We start from the raw sequence: 16,143 nt of genomic DNA, 5'->3' as shown, positions 1-16,143 counted from the left end.
CTCCAAGATGGTTGCCCTATCCTGGATATACCCAAATCCAAGATGGCTGACACATCCTCTAATGTCCATACCGTGCGCAAGCAGGGTGTACACCTGGAAGAGTGTAACAGAGTGTAACAGTACCCCCTTCGGAAAGATCTCCCCTTCACTGGTTCGGTCTGGGCTTAGCAGGATGATGAGCGTGGAACTCCTGGATCAGATCTGGAGCATGAACATTGTCCGCCGGCTCCCAGGAGTTGTCCTCCGGACCAAAATGTTTCCAGGCAAGGAGATAGTACAGCTTCCTTCCAAGCTGCTTGGAATCCAGGATGCGATCCACCTCATACTCCGGATCTGGATCGCTCTCAGGTACGGCACTCTCTTCTGTTCTGGGTACCACTTGGACCTGCAGAAAGGTTTCAAGAAAGATACATGGAATGCGTTATGCACCCGGAGTTGACTGGGTAAATGCAGTCGGTAGGTTACTGCCCCTATCCTGGAGCGCATTGTGAAGGGTCCAATGAACCGAGGAGCGAACTTCAGGGACGGGAGCCAAAGTGTCAGGTACCACGTGCTCAACCATACCTTCTCTCCAGGCAGGAACCTGGGAGCTGCTTGTCTCTTGCAGTCGAAGGTCTCCTTAGCTTTGACCACTGCCCGTCTTAATTGCTCCTGGACCTTCTTCCATGCATCCTGGAGGGAACGGACTGTAGGCTGCACCTGAGGTGGAACCTCCGCGGGAGAAATAGGCGGAGGTAGACGCTGGTGCCGTCCATAGATGGTGAAGAACGGCGTAGTCTGCGAAGCAGAGTGCAAACTATTGTTGTATGCGAACCCAGCCCAGGGAAGTAGAGTCGTCCAGTCGTCCTGGCGCTGGTTAGTATATGCCTGCAAGAAGGCCTTCACGGTCTGATTCACTCGCTCCACCATGCCATTGGTCTGCGGATGATATGCGGACGAGAATAGAGTGGTCACCCCGAAAGCAGAAAACAAGGCTCTCCAAAAGCGTGAGGTAAACTGCGAACCTCGGTCACTGACAATTCTCTGGGGCAGTCCATGGAGCCGAAAGATGTGCGTGATGAAGTTGGCGGCCAGAGTGGCAGCAGTGGGTAGGGACTTCATAGGGACAAAATGGGCCATCCTGGAGAACTGATCAATAACTACCCAGATGACAGTATTGCCCTGCGAGGGAGGCAGATCAGTGATGAAGTCCATGGACAGGTCCTCCCATGGTTGTTGCGGTATGGGCATAGGCTGCATCAATCCCCACTGCTTGTGGTGGGAAGCTTTGGTGCGGGCGCATACCGGACAAGTAGAGACGTACTGGAGGATATCCTGTGCCATCTGGGGCCACCAATAAGACCGAGAGATCAAGTGTAGGGTCTTATGGAAACCGAAGTGGCCAGCAAATCCAGAAGTGTCTCCCCAAAGCAGCACCCTCCTTCGTAGCCCAACCGGAACGGCCTTCTTGCAGGAGGCACTGGCCCCGGGAATGGAGGGGATACAAGCCAGATTCAGCATAGGATAGGGCTCCTCCCGGTCCTCAGGAACCTCAAAGCTGTGGGACAAGGCATCCGCCTGTACATTCTTCTCGCCTGGCCTGACGATCAGGCGGAAGTCGAACCAGGCAAAAAACAGCGACCACCGGGCCTGGCGGGGATTCAATCTGGTGGCATTTTGTAAGTACAGAAGGTTCTTGTGATCTTTTATCACCGTGACAGGATGCGCTGCTCCCTCCAACAAATAGCGCCACTCAAATGCCAACTTAAGCGCCAGGAGCTCCCGATCCCCCACCGTGTAGTTCCGCTCCGCTGGGGTGAACTTGCAGGAGAAAAAGAAGCATGGATGTTTCTTCCCGGATGCAGATGTCTGTTAGAGTACAGCCCCCGTTCCCAGAGCTGAGGCGTCCACCTCCACCAGGCAAGGCTTGGTTGGGTCCGGGCTGCGAAGTACCGGAGCACAGAGAAAAGCCTACTTCAGGGTGGCGAACGGAGCGCAGGCCCCTGGCGTCCAGTTCTTTATGTTGGCGCCCTTTCTCGTTAGGGCCGTCAGCGGGGCCGTGATGAGGGAGTAATTCTGGATAAACTGCAGGTAATAATTGGCGAACCCCAGGAATCTCTGCAAGGTCCGAAGACCCTGGGGAACCGGCCAGTCGCGGATCACCTTCAGCTTATTGGGATCCATCTGCAGCCCGGTGGAGGAGACAATGTACCCATGGAAAGGAAGACTCTGCTGGTGGAAAGAGCACTTCTCTAACTTGGCGTACAGCCGATGCTCCCGGAGGCGCTGAAGCACGGTGCGGACATGGATGATATGTTCTGGCAACGAGGAGGAGAAAATCAGGAAGTTGTCCAGGTAGACGATCACAGAGGTGTAAAGCAGGTCCAGGAATATAAAGTTGACAAAATTTTGAAATACAGCAGGGGCATTGCAGACGTTGAATGGCATCACCCGGTATTCAAAATGTCCCTCATGGGTGTTAAATGCCGTCTTCCACTCAGCCCCCTCCCGAATCCGCACCAGGTTATAGGCTCCTCGCAGGTCCAATTTTATGAAGATCTTGGTCCCCTGTAGGCGGTCAAACAATTCGGGAATGAGTGGGAGCGGATACCGGTTCTTTATAGTGATCTTATTTAACCCCCGGTAGTCGATGCAGGGGCGAAGAGACCCATCCTTCTTAGAGACGAAGAAGAACCCGGCCCCTGCTGGTGAAGTGGAGGGCTGAATGAAACCCTTAAGGAGATTTTCCTTGACATAGGCTTGCATGGCCCGAGACTCTTCCCGGGACAAGGTGTAAGGGCACCCCCTGGGGGGATTGGTTACTACTACTACTACTACTATTTAGCATTTCTATAGCGCTACAAGGCGTACGCAGCGCTGCACAAACATAGAAGAAAGACAGTCCCTGCTCAAAGAGCTTACAATCTAATAGTTCTAATGGTTCCTGGAAGCAGGTCGATGGCACAGTCGAAAGACCGATGGGGAGGAAGCGTGTCAGCGGCTCGAGCACAGAACACATCCTGGAAGTCTTGATATTCTTTAGGAAGCCCGAGCGACTTCCCCTGCGGAGTCTGAAGCTGGACGGAGCAGACAGGAATAGGTGGCTCAACCTCCTGAAGACAGTGCTGGAAACACCGAGAACCCCATTGCCCGATCTCCCCGGTGGACCAGTCGATAACGGGGGCATGAAGTCGGAGCCAGGGCAGTCCAAGGATCACTGGGTGAATGACTCGGGAGAGCACCAGGAACTGGATCTCCTCCTGGTGGAGCGCCCCAACCTGCATACCCAAGGGAGAGGTGATCCGGGTGATAGTCCGGGGAAGACTGTCCCCCCTGGATGGAGGTAACCCTGAGAACCGGTTGGCAGGACACCGTGGAGGCCCCCAGCTGGGACAGGAACTTGGCATCTATGAAGTTTTCTCTGGCCCCGGAATCCAGCAAGGCCATCGTCTGGGCCTGGAACCCCTCTCCATAGAGCAGTACGGGGACTGAGAGCAAATTATCTGGAAGGGAAGACAACTGGCCCAGAGCCACCCTTCACAGGGCTCTGGCCGGAGCGTTTCCCGACCTCCCTGGCTTATTTGGGCAGGTATCCGTGAAGTGGCCCGTTGCCCACAGTTCAGGCAAATCCGATTCCTCCTGCGGTGGGCCCTTTCTTCTCTGGACAACCGATGCCACCCCATCACCATGGGTTCCTCCTTAGTTCCTTCCGAACCTCCCTCAAGAACCCTAGGCATATTTGGTCGGTGGGAGCGGAACCTGGGGGTCTGAAAGGCTTGTTGGGTGGCCTTCTCCTGGGCTCGCTCCTGGAAACGGATGTCAATCCTGGTGCAGAGTGCGATGAGAGCGTCCAGAGTGACGGGAATCTCTTTGCCAGCCAGTTCATCCTTTATTTTGCCGTTCGGCCCCTGCCAGAAGATGGCCGTTAAGGCCTCCTGGTTCCACCTGAGCTCCGCGGCAAGGGTTCGGAACCGAAGAGCATACGCCCCGACCGACCCGGTGCCCTGCTGAAGACGCAACAACTCTCCAGAGGCAGAGGAGGGTCGGCCAGGCACGTTGATTACCATTCAGAACTGCCGCAGGAACTCATCGTCCGCCAGTACCGGATTCCGCTGCTCCCACATCGGGGACGCCCAGGCCAGGGCGGCACCAGAGAGCAAGGAGATGATATAGGTCACCGTCACTTTGCCAGATGGAAAAGCCTCTGGTTGTAGCTCAAACAGGATCTGACACTGGTTGAGGAATCCCCGGCAAGCTGAAGGGGTTCTGTCGAACCGGGGAGGCTCTGGAAGCCGCAACCAGGATGCAGAAGCCTCCGCTCTCTGACCCGGAGGATCCGTGGCAAGTTGCTGCTGAAGTGTGGGTAGCTGATTGCAGACATCCTGAAGAACACTGGACAAGCTAGTTAGTCGAGCCTGCTGTTGTAAAACCTGAGCCAGGTTGGAGAACTTGGACTTGTCTGGCGAACTCATGGCTTCGGCTTACTGTCACGTCTGGGAAGGTGAGCCCTTGTGCCCCGGCTGAGCATGGCGAAGATGGAGCAGCACCGCGCTCGGTCAGGCAGTCAGACAACCCCTAGCTTCACCTGGGAAGCGACTGTCGTGCCCCGAGAGTTGAGCCCCCAGGTGCAGGTGGCCACCAGGACTTCCGGAACCAGCGGGGTGAACAGCCACCAACCAGACAGGCAGGAAAGCTGACAGTCCAGGAACCAGGGAGGCAGCAACACAGCAGAGTAGTCAGGAGTCAGTCCAAAGTCTGGGCAGGCAGCAATACAGCAGAGTAGTCAGAAAACAATCCAAGGGTCAAAACACAGGAACACAGGATCATAAGCTAACCGGCGGTAGAACACAGACGAGGACCGCGACCTCTACAGCAATAGAAGCCGAAGCATGGAAGGACTGGTGGCAAGGCTTTAAATAGTGCAGGAATTAGGCTCAAACATGTGCAGCTGTTCCAAGATGGCTGCCTCCATCAGAGGAGATGTCCTACGCCCAAATATGGGCTTCCTTCCTGAAGCTGCCCACCTCCAAGATGGCTGCCCTATCCTGGAGATGCCCAAATCCAAGATGGCCACCACATCCTCGAATGCCCATACCCTGCGCAAGCAGGATGTACACCTGGAGGAGTGTAACACTGTTATAAATAACAAAATTACAGAGCATATTCAAAAGCATGGATTAATGAGAGAAAGTCAACATGGATTTAGTGAAGGGAAATCTTGCCTCACCACTCTACCACATTTCTTTGAAGGGGTGAACAAACATGTGGATAAAGGTGAGCCGGTTGATATTGTGTATCTGGATTTTCAGAAGGCGTTTGACAAAGTACCTCATGAAAGACTCCAGTGGAAATTGGAGAGTCATGGGATAGGAGGCAGTGTTCTATTGTGGATTAAAAACTGGTTAAAAGATTGAAAAGGGAGAGTAGGTTTAAAAGGTCAGTATTCTCAATGGAGAAGGGTAGTTAGTGGGGTTCCCCAAGGGTCTGTGCTGGGACTGCTGCTTTTTAACATATTTATAAATGACCTAGAGATGGGAGTAACTAGTGAGGTAATTAAATTTGCTGGTGACAGAAGGTTATTCAAAGTCGATAAATCGCGGGAGGATTGTGAAAAATTACAAGAGGACCTTACGAGACTGGGCGTCTAAATGGCAGCTATGTCATGCAAGGTTCTACGTTAGGAGTCATGGACCAAGAAAGGGATCTATGTGTCGTCGTTGAAACCTTCTGCTCAGTGTGCTGCTGCAGCTAAGAAAGCAAATAGAATGTTAGGTGGTATTAGGAAAGGAATGGAAAACAAAAATGAGGATGTTATAATGCCTTTGTATTGCTCGTTCAATTCTGGTCGCCGCATCTCAAAAAAGACATAGTGGAATTAGAAAAGGTGCAGAGAAGGGCAACGAAAATGATAAAGGGGATGGGACAACTTCCCTATGAGGAAAGGCTAAAGCGGCTAGGGCTCTTCAGCTTGGAGAAAAGGCAGCTGAGGGGAGATATGATAGAGTTCTATAAAATAATGAGTGGAGTGGAACGAGTAGATGTGAAGCGTCTGTTTATGCTTTCCAAAAATACTAGGACTAGGGGGCATGCGATGAAGCTACAATGTAGTACATTTAAAACGAATCAGAGAAAATGTTTCTTCACTCAACATGTAATTAAACTCTGGAATTCGTTGCCAGAGAATATGGTAAAGGTGGTCAGCTTAGCGGAGTTTAAAACAGGTTTGGACAGCTTCCTAAAGGAAAAGTCCATAGACCATTATTAAATGGACTTGGGGAAAATCCACTATTTCTGGGATAAGCAGTATAAAATGTTTTGTACTTTTTTGAGATCTTGCCAGGAATTGTGACCTGGATTGGGCACTGTTGGAAACAGGATGCTGGGCTTGATGGACCTTTGGTCTTTCCCAGTATGGCAATACTTATGTACCCGTAAATGAGAAATTGAAACCATACCTAATAAACACACTATCTTAAGAATAAAGTTCATTGTTATGGTATGCACTAAAAAAAACAGCTGCCCACTGGTAGGGACAACCTGCTGCAGCATTTTAGCTATTTTTAGTATGCTTTCATTATCTCCCAAATTCTGTATGAAGTGCTAACAAAGCATGCGCAAATATGGGTGCGTGCCCAATTTGCACATGCATTTTAATTGAACAAGCTAATTAGTGTCAATTGACTAATTAAATTCAATTAACTTATATAAGTCAAAATTTTATGTGAGAGTCAGAAAAGGGGGTGTGGAAATGGGAGGGCCATGGGTGGATTTGGGGTGTGGCTTAGTTACATGAGTAATTATAGGATAAAGTGGCTCCACACCTAAATATAGGTGCAAGCATTTGCAGCACGTGAGGCACAGTTTATAGTATAGCGCTTAAGCCCAGGGATCGTGCCTATATTTAGGCACGGTTTATAGAATACCGCTACGCGTTATCCGGTGCCAATTTTTTTGAAAACGCCATTTATAGAATTTCCCCCTATATGTACTTTTTAGAAACTTTTAATACATCCTGATTCTCAATGTTTCTAATTGGCTGACACACACTGAGCTTTAAAGCACTAACTAGTCATTTTCAAAACAATTTAATCAGCCAGAAACTGCCATTGTCTGGTTAAATTACTTGTTTGGAGCTATCCGCTAATTTTCAGTGGAACTTAGCGTTAACTGCTAATTTTTAGCTGCAATAATCGGTTAAGTGAAAACTGGCTATTTTGGTGGTGTTCCGGGGGCAAATCCAGCAGTTGGCTGTTTAAGTGCTGATATTGAGCACTTAACCAGCCAGGGTAACTGCATAAATGGTACCACATTAAATACAGTCCTATCTTTATGCGGGAACCCATGCGCAGTTAAGTTCTGAATATTGACTTAACCAGTTATGTGGTAGCCTGCGCCGCATAAACTGGTTATTCAATTCTGAAGCCTGAACACGACCCAGCACTGAATATCCAGGAATAATGTTGTAGCGGTTAACAAAGCACTTACCACCACTGGCTGAATATTTACCCAATATTTTTTTTGGACCTCTACACACTTTGGTTTGCTCATTTCTTTTGCTACCAGGGTTTATTCAATCCTAGGTATGCCACTGGTCACCCATTCAATCCTAGCTAAGCCGCTGGTTACCCATATTTTTCATATTTCTAAGAAGAAAATCTTAATTTGCTACCATCTAAACATTGAATCCTTCAGGCCAGTATGTTGAGAAAACCCCCTTTATTTTTGTACCATGGCAACACCCTGCACCACACATGTCTTATATATATATATATATATATATATATATATATATATATATATATATATATATATATATATATATATATATATATATATATATTATATAGTTATATTTATCATTGTAGGCTCTCTCCATCACAGGAGACCAGTCCTTTCTAAAGGATTCAATGAGTGTATGCATAGTTTGCAAAGAATCCATCTCTAAAAAATTTTTAAAAATCAGATGTCCTACTTAAAAACAAACTAACAAACCACACACCAGTACCACCTTATATTTTTTAAAGTTTTATTTTGCAAGTGCTGTACAAATCTAGCTTTAGTGGAAAACATGAAAAATAGAACAAAACCAAAAATATACATTTAAACTTAACATCTTTACCTTTTTCCCACAATTTTACAGCATTTTGTCATCTGGTATTTTAAACACCAGTCTCTAAGGTGCATGAAACAATCATCTACTTTGACTTTCAATTTATAAAGTCTTACTTTTAGCATGCATAGAATGCAATCAAAAAGTCTGTTCAAACGCAGTCAATCTCCAACTTCAATGCAAACATTAACTGGATGTTAGAACTCATCATGCCCAGCAAATATCTTTGGTGCCCACTTTCTAGGAGGTGGCCTCCCATGACCTCCAATGCATAAAATTAAGATGGAACTGCAGGATAAGAGGAAGAGGTCTGGCATCTGAGGAAAACAAGAGGATATGCTCACATGATGATTTCTGTAACACATTTCCCCCCTTTCCCTTTACAACAGCCATTATAAATGGATCCTTCCTTTTTCCTTCTGCTTAGCTATCACCAAGAAGCCATAATTCAGCCTCTCAGCATATACATTTAACTCTTCAGGACTTGTATCAGTGATCTTCCTTCCTCTCTGGTGGCACAAGAGCTTCAGTGCCCTCCAGTGAGTGCAGATGCTGATTCTTAGAAGAGCCTTTTTTTTTTTTCAGTCAGATTCACAGCTAACTGTGACAAAATTCAAAACTACAGATCAGCTCCTGGAGTAGGGTAAACAAGCTTTGTCAGGAAACAGGAGCAGAAAGTCTACCTCCAGATATTAAATCTTAGGGACACTTACTCCATCTTGTTCTCCAGCCCATGGATTGTCTGTTTATCCAAATAGCGGCAGAAGAGAGAGAGCAGATTACTGGGCAGGAAAAGAGGCTCCACAACACAGGTCTTTGAGAGCCGGGAGAGCTCTTTGGCAACCAAAAATACCAGATCAGTCCTGAGGAGGGGAAAACAGCAAGAACAAACACCAGATCAGTCCTGAGGAGGTGGACACAGCAAGCACAAACAGTATTTATTCTACTCCAAACTTCATTAGTGTAAAAAGGAATTGATTGTTGCTGTATGCTCTATTTATTCTGTGCAGTGGCTGCATGTACAGTACTTACCATTTCTCATAATCTCCAATACTTGGCTCCATTGGGGTGTCAGATGAGAGTAGCCGCTCTCCCTGGCTCAACAGAGAGTATAGCAACGAAACGCCAAACTAAGAGGAGAGAAAAAAATCAGGAAGAGAAGGAAGATGAGGAAATAAGGACAATTATCTCAGACATTCTGGAGCAAAAGTAAGGTGTTACTTAAGAAAGGAGACATTACTGTTATATGAATGTCAAAAGCAGCTATTATGGAACAGTATGCTGATATGATTCTTTCCTGAAATTACAAAGGCAAATTAAAATATTTTAAAGATGCATAATTCATGCTTCAAGGAAGTGAAAGTTAAGCAGGACAAGCTATCTCTACTTAAACATTAATGATCAAATTCTAAATATGGTACCTAGAGTTATGCACATTAAATTGGGCAGTGTAATTGCAAAAATGGAAACAAAGTTTGGAACTTAAAATATATGAAAATAATATTAAATGGCTAGCTTTACTAATGGAGAAAGGTGAACAATGGAATGCCCCAGGGATCTGTAGTGGCATCAGTATTGTCAACATAATTTTTCAATAGTTGGAAAAATGGAACTATGAATAAGGTGATCATATTTTTGGAACATAAAATTATGGGGGCAAGGGAGAAAGAGGGCTGGTGATCTACAGAAGGTAATGTAGAGTCACGATTGGAAAAGGGTGACAGCCCTTTATGAAGTTAAAAGACTGAGCAACGTCAGAGCAGGCAGTTTGCATATGAGTAATGAATATTCTTTTTATCCTGTCTATACCTTCTATTGCCCCCTCCAATTTTATTGCTATTAATCCACAGAAAGGGAGTATGAATTAGAATATAGGGACAGGATAATTCTTCTTTTAATATTTTTTGGAGAAGGAGGACTTGAAAGTATCTTCCTGCTCTTTCGGATCACAACCGCCTATTGAACTGACTTTCATTCATAGTTTTACTTTATATCCCCTCCTAACTTGTGTCAGTCATCATAACAACAGTACTTGGCCTAGACCCTTGAGCATGTACCAGGCGTTCTTAAACTCTATAGCGGTGCTTCTCAACCCAGTCCTTGAGGCACACCTAGTCCCACCAGGTTTTCAGGATATCCACAATGAATATGCATGAGATAGATTTACATACCAAGGAGGCAGTGCATGCAAATCTCATGCTTATTCATTGTGGATATTCTGAAACCTTGATGAGACTAGCTGTGCCTCAAAGACTGGGTTGAAAAGCACTGCTTTATAGGTATGGTCCCTAAAATCTGCAACTAGATGTTGACATCGTGTAATGGTCTGACTCAGGAATCAAAACCAGGTCCTTCACAAGGCACTAGGCACTGAGCAACTAGGATGACCCTGCTATAAGGCACATGCTATGAAGTTTAAGGACTTATTCCTTTCTTATCATGCCTTGCTCTGTGCCCTCATATGACATCCATAATCCTATTTATTTTGTACCTGGTTCTGGAAAGCCTGTGCCAAGGGCAGGTCCTCGGAATCTGGAACTGGCTTGACCAGCTCCTGAAGAACCCCAATAAGCTTGGTGAAAGTCAACTGACAAATCACAGTGTTCAGGGGCTGATAGAGGACAGGAAGTGCCTGAAGACCACAGAAGACAAAAGAAAAAGATATTAAGTTTGACTTGGTGGTCCAATTCCCCCACTGCCACAAATCTCACTTTCAAACAACCCATGCAAGAGCATAGATCTGAGAAATGACTTAAACAAATTTCCCTACTGCTGCCAAAATCAACTTGTGACTAAGGCATATAAAGGACTATTTTCAAATCCCATTTACCTGGGTAAACTGGTCTTTGAAAACTGTTGTCCGCTACCTAGCTAAAAGTAGGTGTGCCTACTTGTAAATTAGAGAGAAACTATTCCAAGGCATGAAAAAAAGAAAGGGCAGGATAGCGGGAGGCTCTCTGTAGATGATGGGTGGACAATTGGGGACATTACCTTTATGAACCCCTTTTGTTTTTGCACATAGCTTAAGAGTCAACTTCCCAGTATGGTAGTTGGGTATGTGTGATTTAAATCAGTGTATAGAAAATCTGTTACAAATAAAGCAACTATGGATATTCAGCCAGCCACAGTGCATGGAGTTTTCCCTCTGCCCCCATATGGTGAACGCCGCAGGCAGAATTAGCCCCAGATATTCAGTACTGGGCCATGTCTGAGCACAGCACTGAATATCAACAGCAAATTGCTATTGTGCTGGCCACCAGACCCTTAAGTGTCCCCAAACAATATTCAGCCAGGGCCCATATAAGACAGTTATGAAGGCCCCAGTTAAATATCAGCTGGGTCACGTTTACTATGGAAGAGGTGCCATTCTCTCTCCCATCCTTCCCTTCCCCCCCCCCCCCCCACGAGATCCATACCCCCACATCTCACTCAGAATAGGCCCCCTCCTCTAGGCCTTTGCAAGTCTGAGAGGTTATGGCAGCTATTTTGTTCAGGCAGCCACTAGACGCAGGAGCAAATAAGGTTCATTCCTGCCCTCATCACCCCCAGTAGACCACCAAGGAACTTTAGGTAAGCATGGGGGGGAGGGGGGAGGGGGGGAGGGAGGAAGATGGGAAAAAGGGAGCTGGCAACACATTTGGGCAGGACCCAGAAGTTAAATGGACACAAGCCAATATTCACACTGGTACTTTTAACTTGGCACAAAGTTAGGACAGCCTTTTTTCTGTTTTAACTTAATGTGGTTGCTCAGCTGGTTAGTGGACTGAAAATTGCTACTAACTGGATACGCTTCCAGTGCACCCTAACTCCGGCCCTGGACCAGCCACAAACTAGCTGGTTTCAGCATGGGCAATTAGAGGAAATATTCAGGAGCACTATCCAGTTAAATGCTGCTGAATATCCCCGGATAGCTCTACAAAAGTGATTTAGATGACCTCTACAGGCCATTTAAATGTTTTGAATATCTCAGTCTACAAGTAAGATGAATCAGCCATACTGGTAAGAAAGCCTGTAGTTGAGGACTGCCTTATTTAGCTTTGATATCTGCATTTTTAGGGCAACATGAATAGATAGTTGAGAAAAGCTGACTACCTGAAAAGGCCTTGAAGCACTGTGTCCAAAAGCACTGACCTTTTGAGAAATATGTTACCAGACAATAGTGGAATGCAAAGATGTGAATGCAAGACCAAGTTGCAACTCTACCACTGATGTGCTGCAACATTTACAACAGAGGATTCAGTAAACATGCCAAACAAGCGGGGTTCGGCAGCTCTACATAGTACTTCCCATCACCATACCCCCCACTCCAGGAAGAACGAAAAAAGGGGCTTGGTGGGCCCAACATAACTGTTCACACTTCCAGCAGAGATAGTGGGGCTCTGTGATCCCCAATAAAACACTACCTGTATCACTTCCCAATCCTCTTTTCTAATCTATACGACATCCAACAGTTTCTTCCTCTTCCTCTCTTCTCTCTTCCACTTCCTCTACCTGTGGTCTCCTATCCCTTCACTCACACTCTGACCCTTATCCCGCTGTCCACTTACCTCCTCTTTCCACGCTCTCACTTCCTCTAACTTCTCTTCCCTTCCTGTTGCCATGCCCTCTTCCTATCTTAACACCACCCTACACTCTCCTCTGTTTTTATCCCTTTACTCTTCTCTTCTTGTGCCCTGAACATCCCTCCTTCCCCCACATCCCTTCTTTTTTTCCATCCTGTCTCTAACCTATTTTTCTTCCCATTTTGCCATCCTGAATGCTTCCATTTGTACCCCCAATCCTTTTCCTCTGTACCCCCCCATTGCACCCATTCCTTCTCTCTCTACCATTCCAAGACCCAAACCCACCCTGCATTTACCTCTTTGTGCCCCAATCACTCTCCTATCTTTCCCCTCTAGCTTGCTAAACTCCCCTCTTTCTCCCTTACACTTAACTAGGCCAAAAAAGGCAAAAGAACATAAGCATTGCCATACTGGGACAGACCGAAGGTCCATCAAATCCAGTATCCTGTTTCCAACAGTGGCCAATCCAGGTCACAAGTACCTGGCAAGATCCCAGAACAGTAAATCAGAACTTATGCCTCTTATCCTAGAAATCAGCAGTGGATTTTCTCAAGTAGTATTTTATTAAAAAAAAAAAGTTATCACTCAAACTGCTATGTGCAGAATCATCCGCATTTGCAGAATTTCTAGTTATAGAATGCACATTTATAGCCTTTTGCTTATTTTATTGTCCTCCAGGAAAAACAACCACTGATTTTAGAATTGCTATCTACTTTACCAATTGATCTCCAGAAAGTATGTATGCATTTTAGGCGACTTTAATACACCAGGTTAATTGCTTATCAATGAATTATGGCCACAACAAAGGTCATGGAAGCTAGCATTGAACAACTTCTTGTGAAAGACCCTACACACACAGCAGGTCATATGTTGGATTTTAATATATATATATATATATTTTTTTTTCCCCCAATCCCTGATTGTATCCTCTGTCACTCAAGAAACTGCTTGGTCTGATCATGCCTTAGTAATGTTTGAATTCTCAATGAAAGACTTAAAAGATAAAAAAACAAGAGAAGTCACTACGTTGCAAATGAGGTCCAAATTGAACTAGCAAATCTAAAAGCTTGTCTGGAAGATAAATAAGTCGATATAGATAAGAGTCAAAACTGTACGGTTGATTACTGGACAAAATCATTAACAGATCCTTAGATCAGTTAGCACCAAAAAAGAAAGTAAAAGTTAAGAGCTCAGGAGAGACCCATTGTTGGTTTACACCAGCACTGAAACAAATAAGGAAAGACGTAAGAGCTGCAGAGAAAGTATGGAAGAAAACAAAAAGCAACGATAACTTGGAGATATATAGGATTAAAATGGTGAAATATAAGCGATTATGGGAGGAAGAAAGGAATACATACTTCAAAAGACAAGATTAAATCTTCCCTAAATAAACAGAGGAAACTATTTCATATAGTGAACTACTTAATTGAGGGAAGGAAAGATGAGTTAACACAGAATGTTGAGCCTCAGGATTATGCAAGTTGGGTACATCAGAAACTTGATACTAAAAGATCAAACTCAGAATCTGATAATTTAGTTTTGCCCACACCGAGAGAAGTAGTAAGGGATAATCCTTGAAATTCCTTCCCATGGTGGATGAAAGCATAATAGAGAAATTGGTGAAGAGCTTATCGCCCACCAGAGTTCAGGTAGATCCCTGCTCTTCGACAATATTTAGATCAATGTCAGATATAAATGTTACTTTCTTTAAAAATCTAGTGACTAAATCCCCGCAAGAAGGTTTATTGGTGGACTTGCTTAAGGAGGCGACCATTAAACCATTACTAAAAAAAAAAATAACACGATGCAAGAATAATGAATTACTGACCAATTTCGGTCCTTCCGTTCTTAGCAAAAATTGAGAAAGCGGTGTTGCACCAACTAATGGAGTTTGTTGAAGAAAATCACTTATTAAATGATTTTCAATATGGTTTTAGACCTAACCATAGTGTGGAATTTTTGCTGCTATCAATGCTAGATGAACTAAGGATTGGAATTTACCAGAACATTAATTTCTGCATTATTACACTTGATATTGCATCAGCATTTGACACTACTGACCTAATCAATACCGTGTCAGATTTTGGCATTGGTGGTCAAGTCTTATCCTGGTTTCCCTCGTACTTGCAAAAAAGAAGTAGTATAGGACTCAGTCTCCACTAGCTTTTCAAACACACGTGTTGTACCACAAAGTTCAACCGTCGGCAGTACTTTTTAACTTATCTATGGTGTCTCTAGGGGATGTTTTCCAAGATTTAAACAAATCATATAGAATAAATGCAGATGATGTACAATTTGTTATCCTTGTTAACAAACAAGGTCAAGGTTTAACTTTTGATGGGCTGAGACAGGCTAAGATGTTTTTAAATGTTGCAAAGACAGAAATAATGTATGTAGGTAGAACTCTTGACTCATCTCCACCAACAATGTTTGAATATCAGGGTGAAAAGTGATTATGAAGCCCTATATCTATAGCCTGGAAGTTTTCTTAGACACTAATTTGACAATACAAAAACATATAGACCATGTGATTTCTACTTTTTTTTTTCAACTTCACATGTTGAGTACATTGAAAGACATGGTCACAACATATGATTTTCAGACAATTGTACAGAGCTTGGTACTGACAAAAATTGATTACTGTAACTCTCTATTTCTGGGAATACCATCATCCCGAATCCAAGCTCTAAAGGTCATCTAAAATGCAGTTGCACGATTACCAGAATCTCAAGGTCTAAACACAAAACTTCAACATTAAAAAAAATTACATTGGCTCCTGTAACGTACAGAGTTCAATTCAAGACTCCTGTATCGACTCAACGTATATTTGGAACTGTTCCAGCCTACTTTCGAAATACCCTGCAATCCTATAAACCAAAATGAGCACCGAGATGTCCTAGCAGCTCTGTTTACCTTCTGCAAAGTCATATAATTACATAGAAACAAAACTATGGACCTTCTCTATTGCTGCCCCATTCTTGTGGAATGCATTACCGGGATACCTAAGATTATGTGAAGATACTCAACAATTCAAGCAGATGCTAAAAACGCATCTGTTTGCTTACATGACTTCTATTTGAATCCTTCTGTGTTCCTTTTTTGGTTACAACCATTTTATTGATCATGTTCTATCATCATATGTTCAGTGATTGTCACCTAACACTATGTATGTGACTATTTTTACCCACCCTGGATAAAGGCGGGATATAAATATAGTAAATAATAGTAAATAATAATGGCTTACGAACTTTTTTTCTTTTAGGAAATTATTGAACTTTTTTTTTAAAACCCTGTTAAGATAACTGCTTGTACCACATTCACACAATGAATTCCAGAGTTTAATTATAGAGCGAGTGAAGAAATATTTTGTCCATTTGTTTTACATCTAAATCACAGGCTAGAATTCTTGGGATACTGCTAGATTCACTCACTCTGATTTCACAAATTCAAACAACCTTCAAAAATTGTATCACCTATGGGAACTATGAAATC

The 16,143-nt window shown here is 44.4% G+C and overlaps 1 protein-coding gene across 3 annotated transcripts in view; it reads right to left on the bottom strand.

Annotated features, from left to right (window-relative positions):
- Positions 1-8,022: 8,022 nt before the first annotated feature.
- The window catches only part of PATL2 (PAT1 homolog 2), a 221,562-nt gene continuing 213,441 nt past the window's right edge, over positions 8,023-16,143 (bottom strand). For all 3 annotated transcript variants that reach the window (XM_030209546.1, XM_030209547.1, XM_030209548.1), the window contains 4 exons: positions 10,581-10,721; positions 9,122-9,219; positions 8,803-8,952; positions 8,023-8,406 (listed from right to left, as the gene is read on the bottom strand). In XM_030209546.1, coding sequence (XP_030065406.1) covers positions 8,367-8,406; positions 8,803-8,952; positions 9,122-9,219; positions 10,581-10,721 — 429 coding nt within the window. In that variant the 3' untranslated portion in view covers positions 8,023-8,366. The remainder of the gene's footprint in view (positions 8,407-8,802; positions 8,953-9,121; positions 9,220-10,580; positions 10,722-16,143) is intronic.

This window comes from Microcaecilia unicolor, chromosome 7 (assembly GCF_901765095.1).
Source record: "Microcaecilia unicolor chromosome 7, aMicUni1.1, whole genome shotgun sequence".
Taxonomy (NCBI): domain Eukaryota; kingdom Metazoa; phylum Chordata; class Amphibia; order Gymnophiona; family Siphonopidae; genus Microcaecilia; species Microcaecilia unicolor.
Note: the sequence above shows the minus strand (reverse complement) of the source record. Positions and strands in the feature narration are given on the sequence as shown.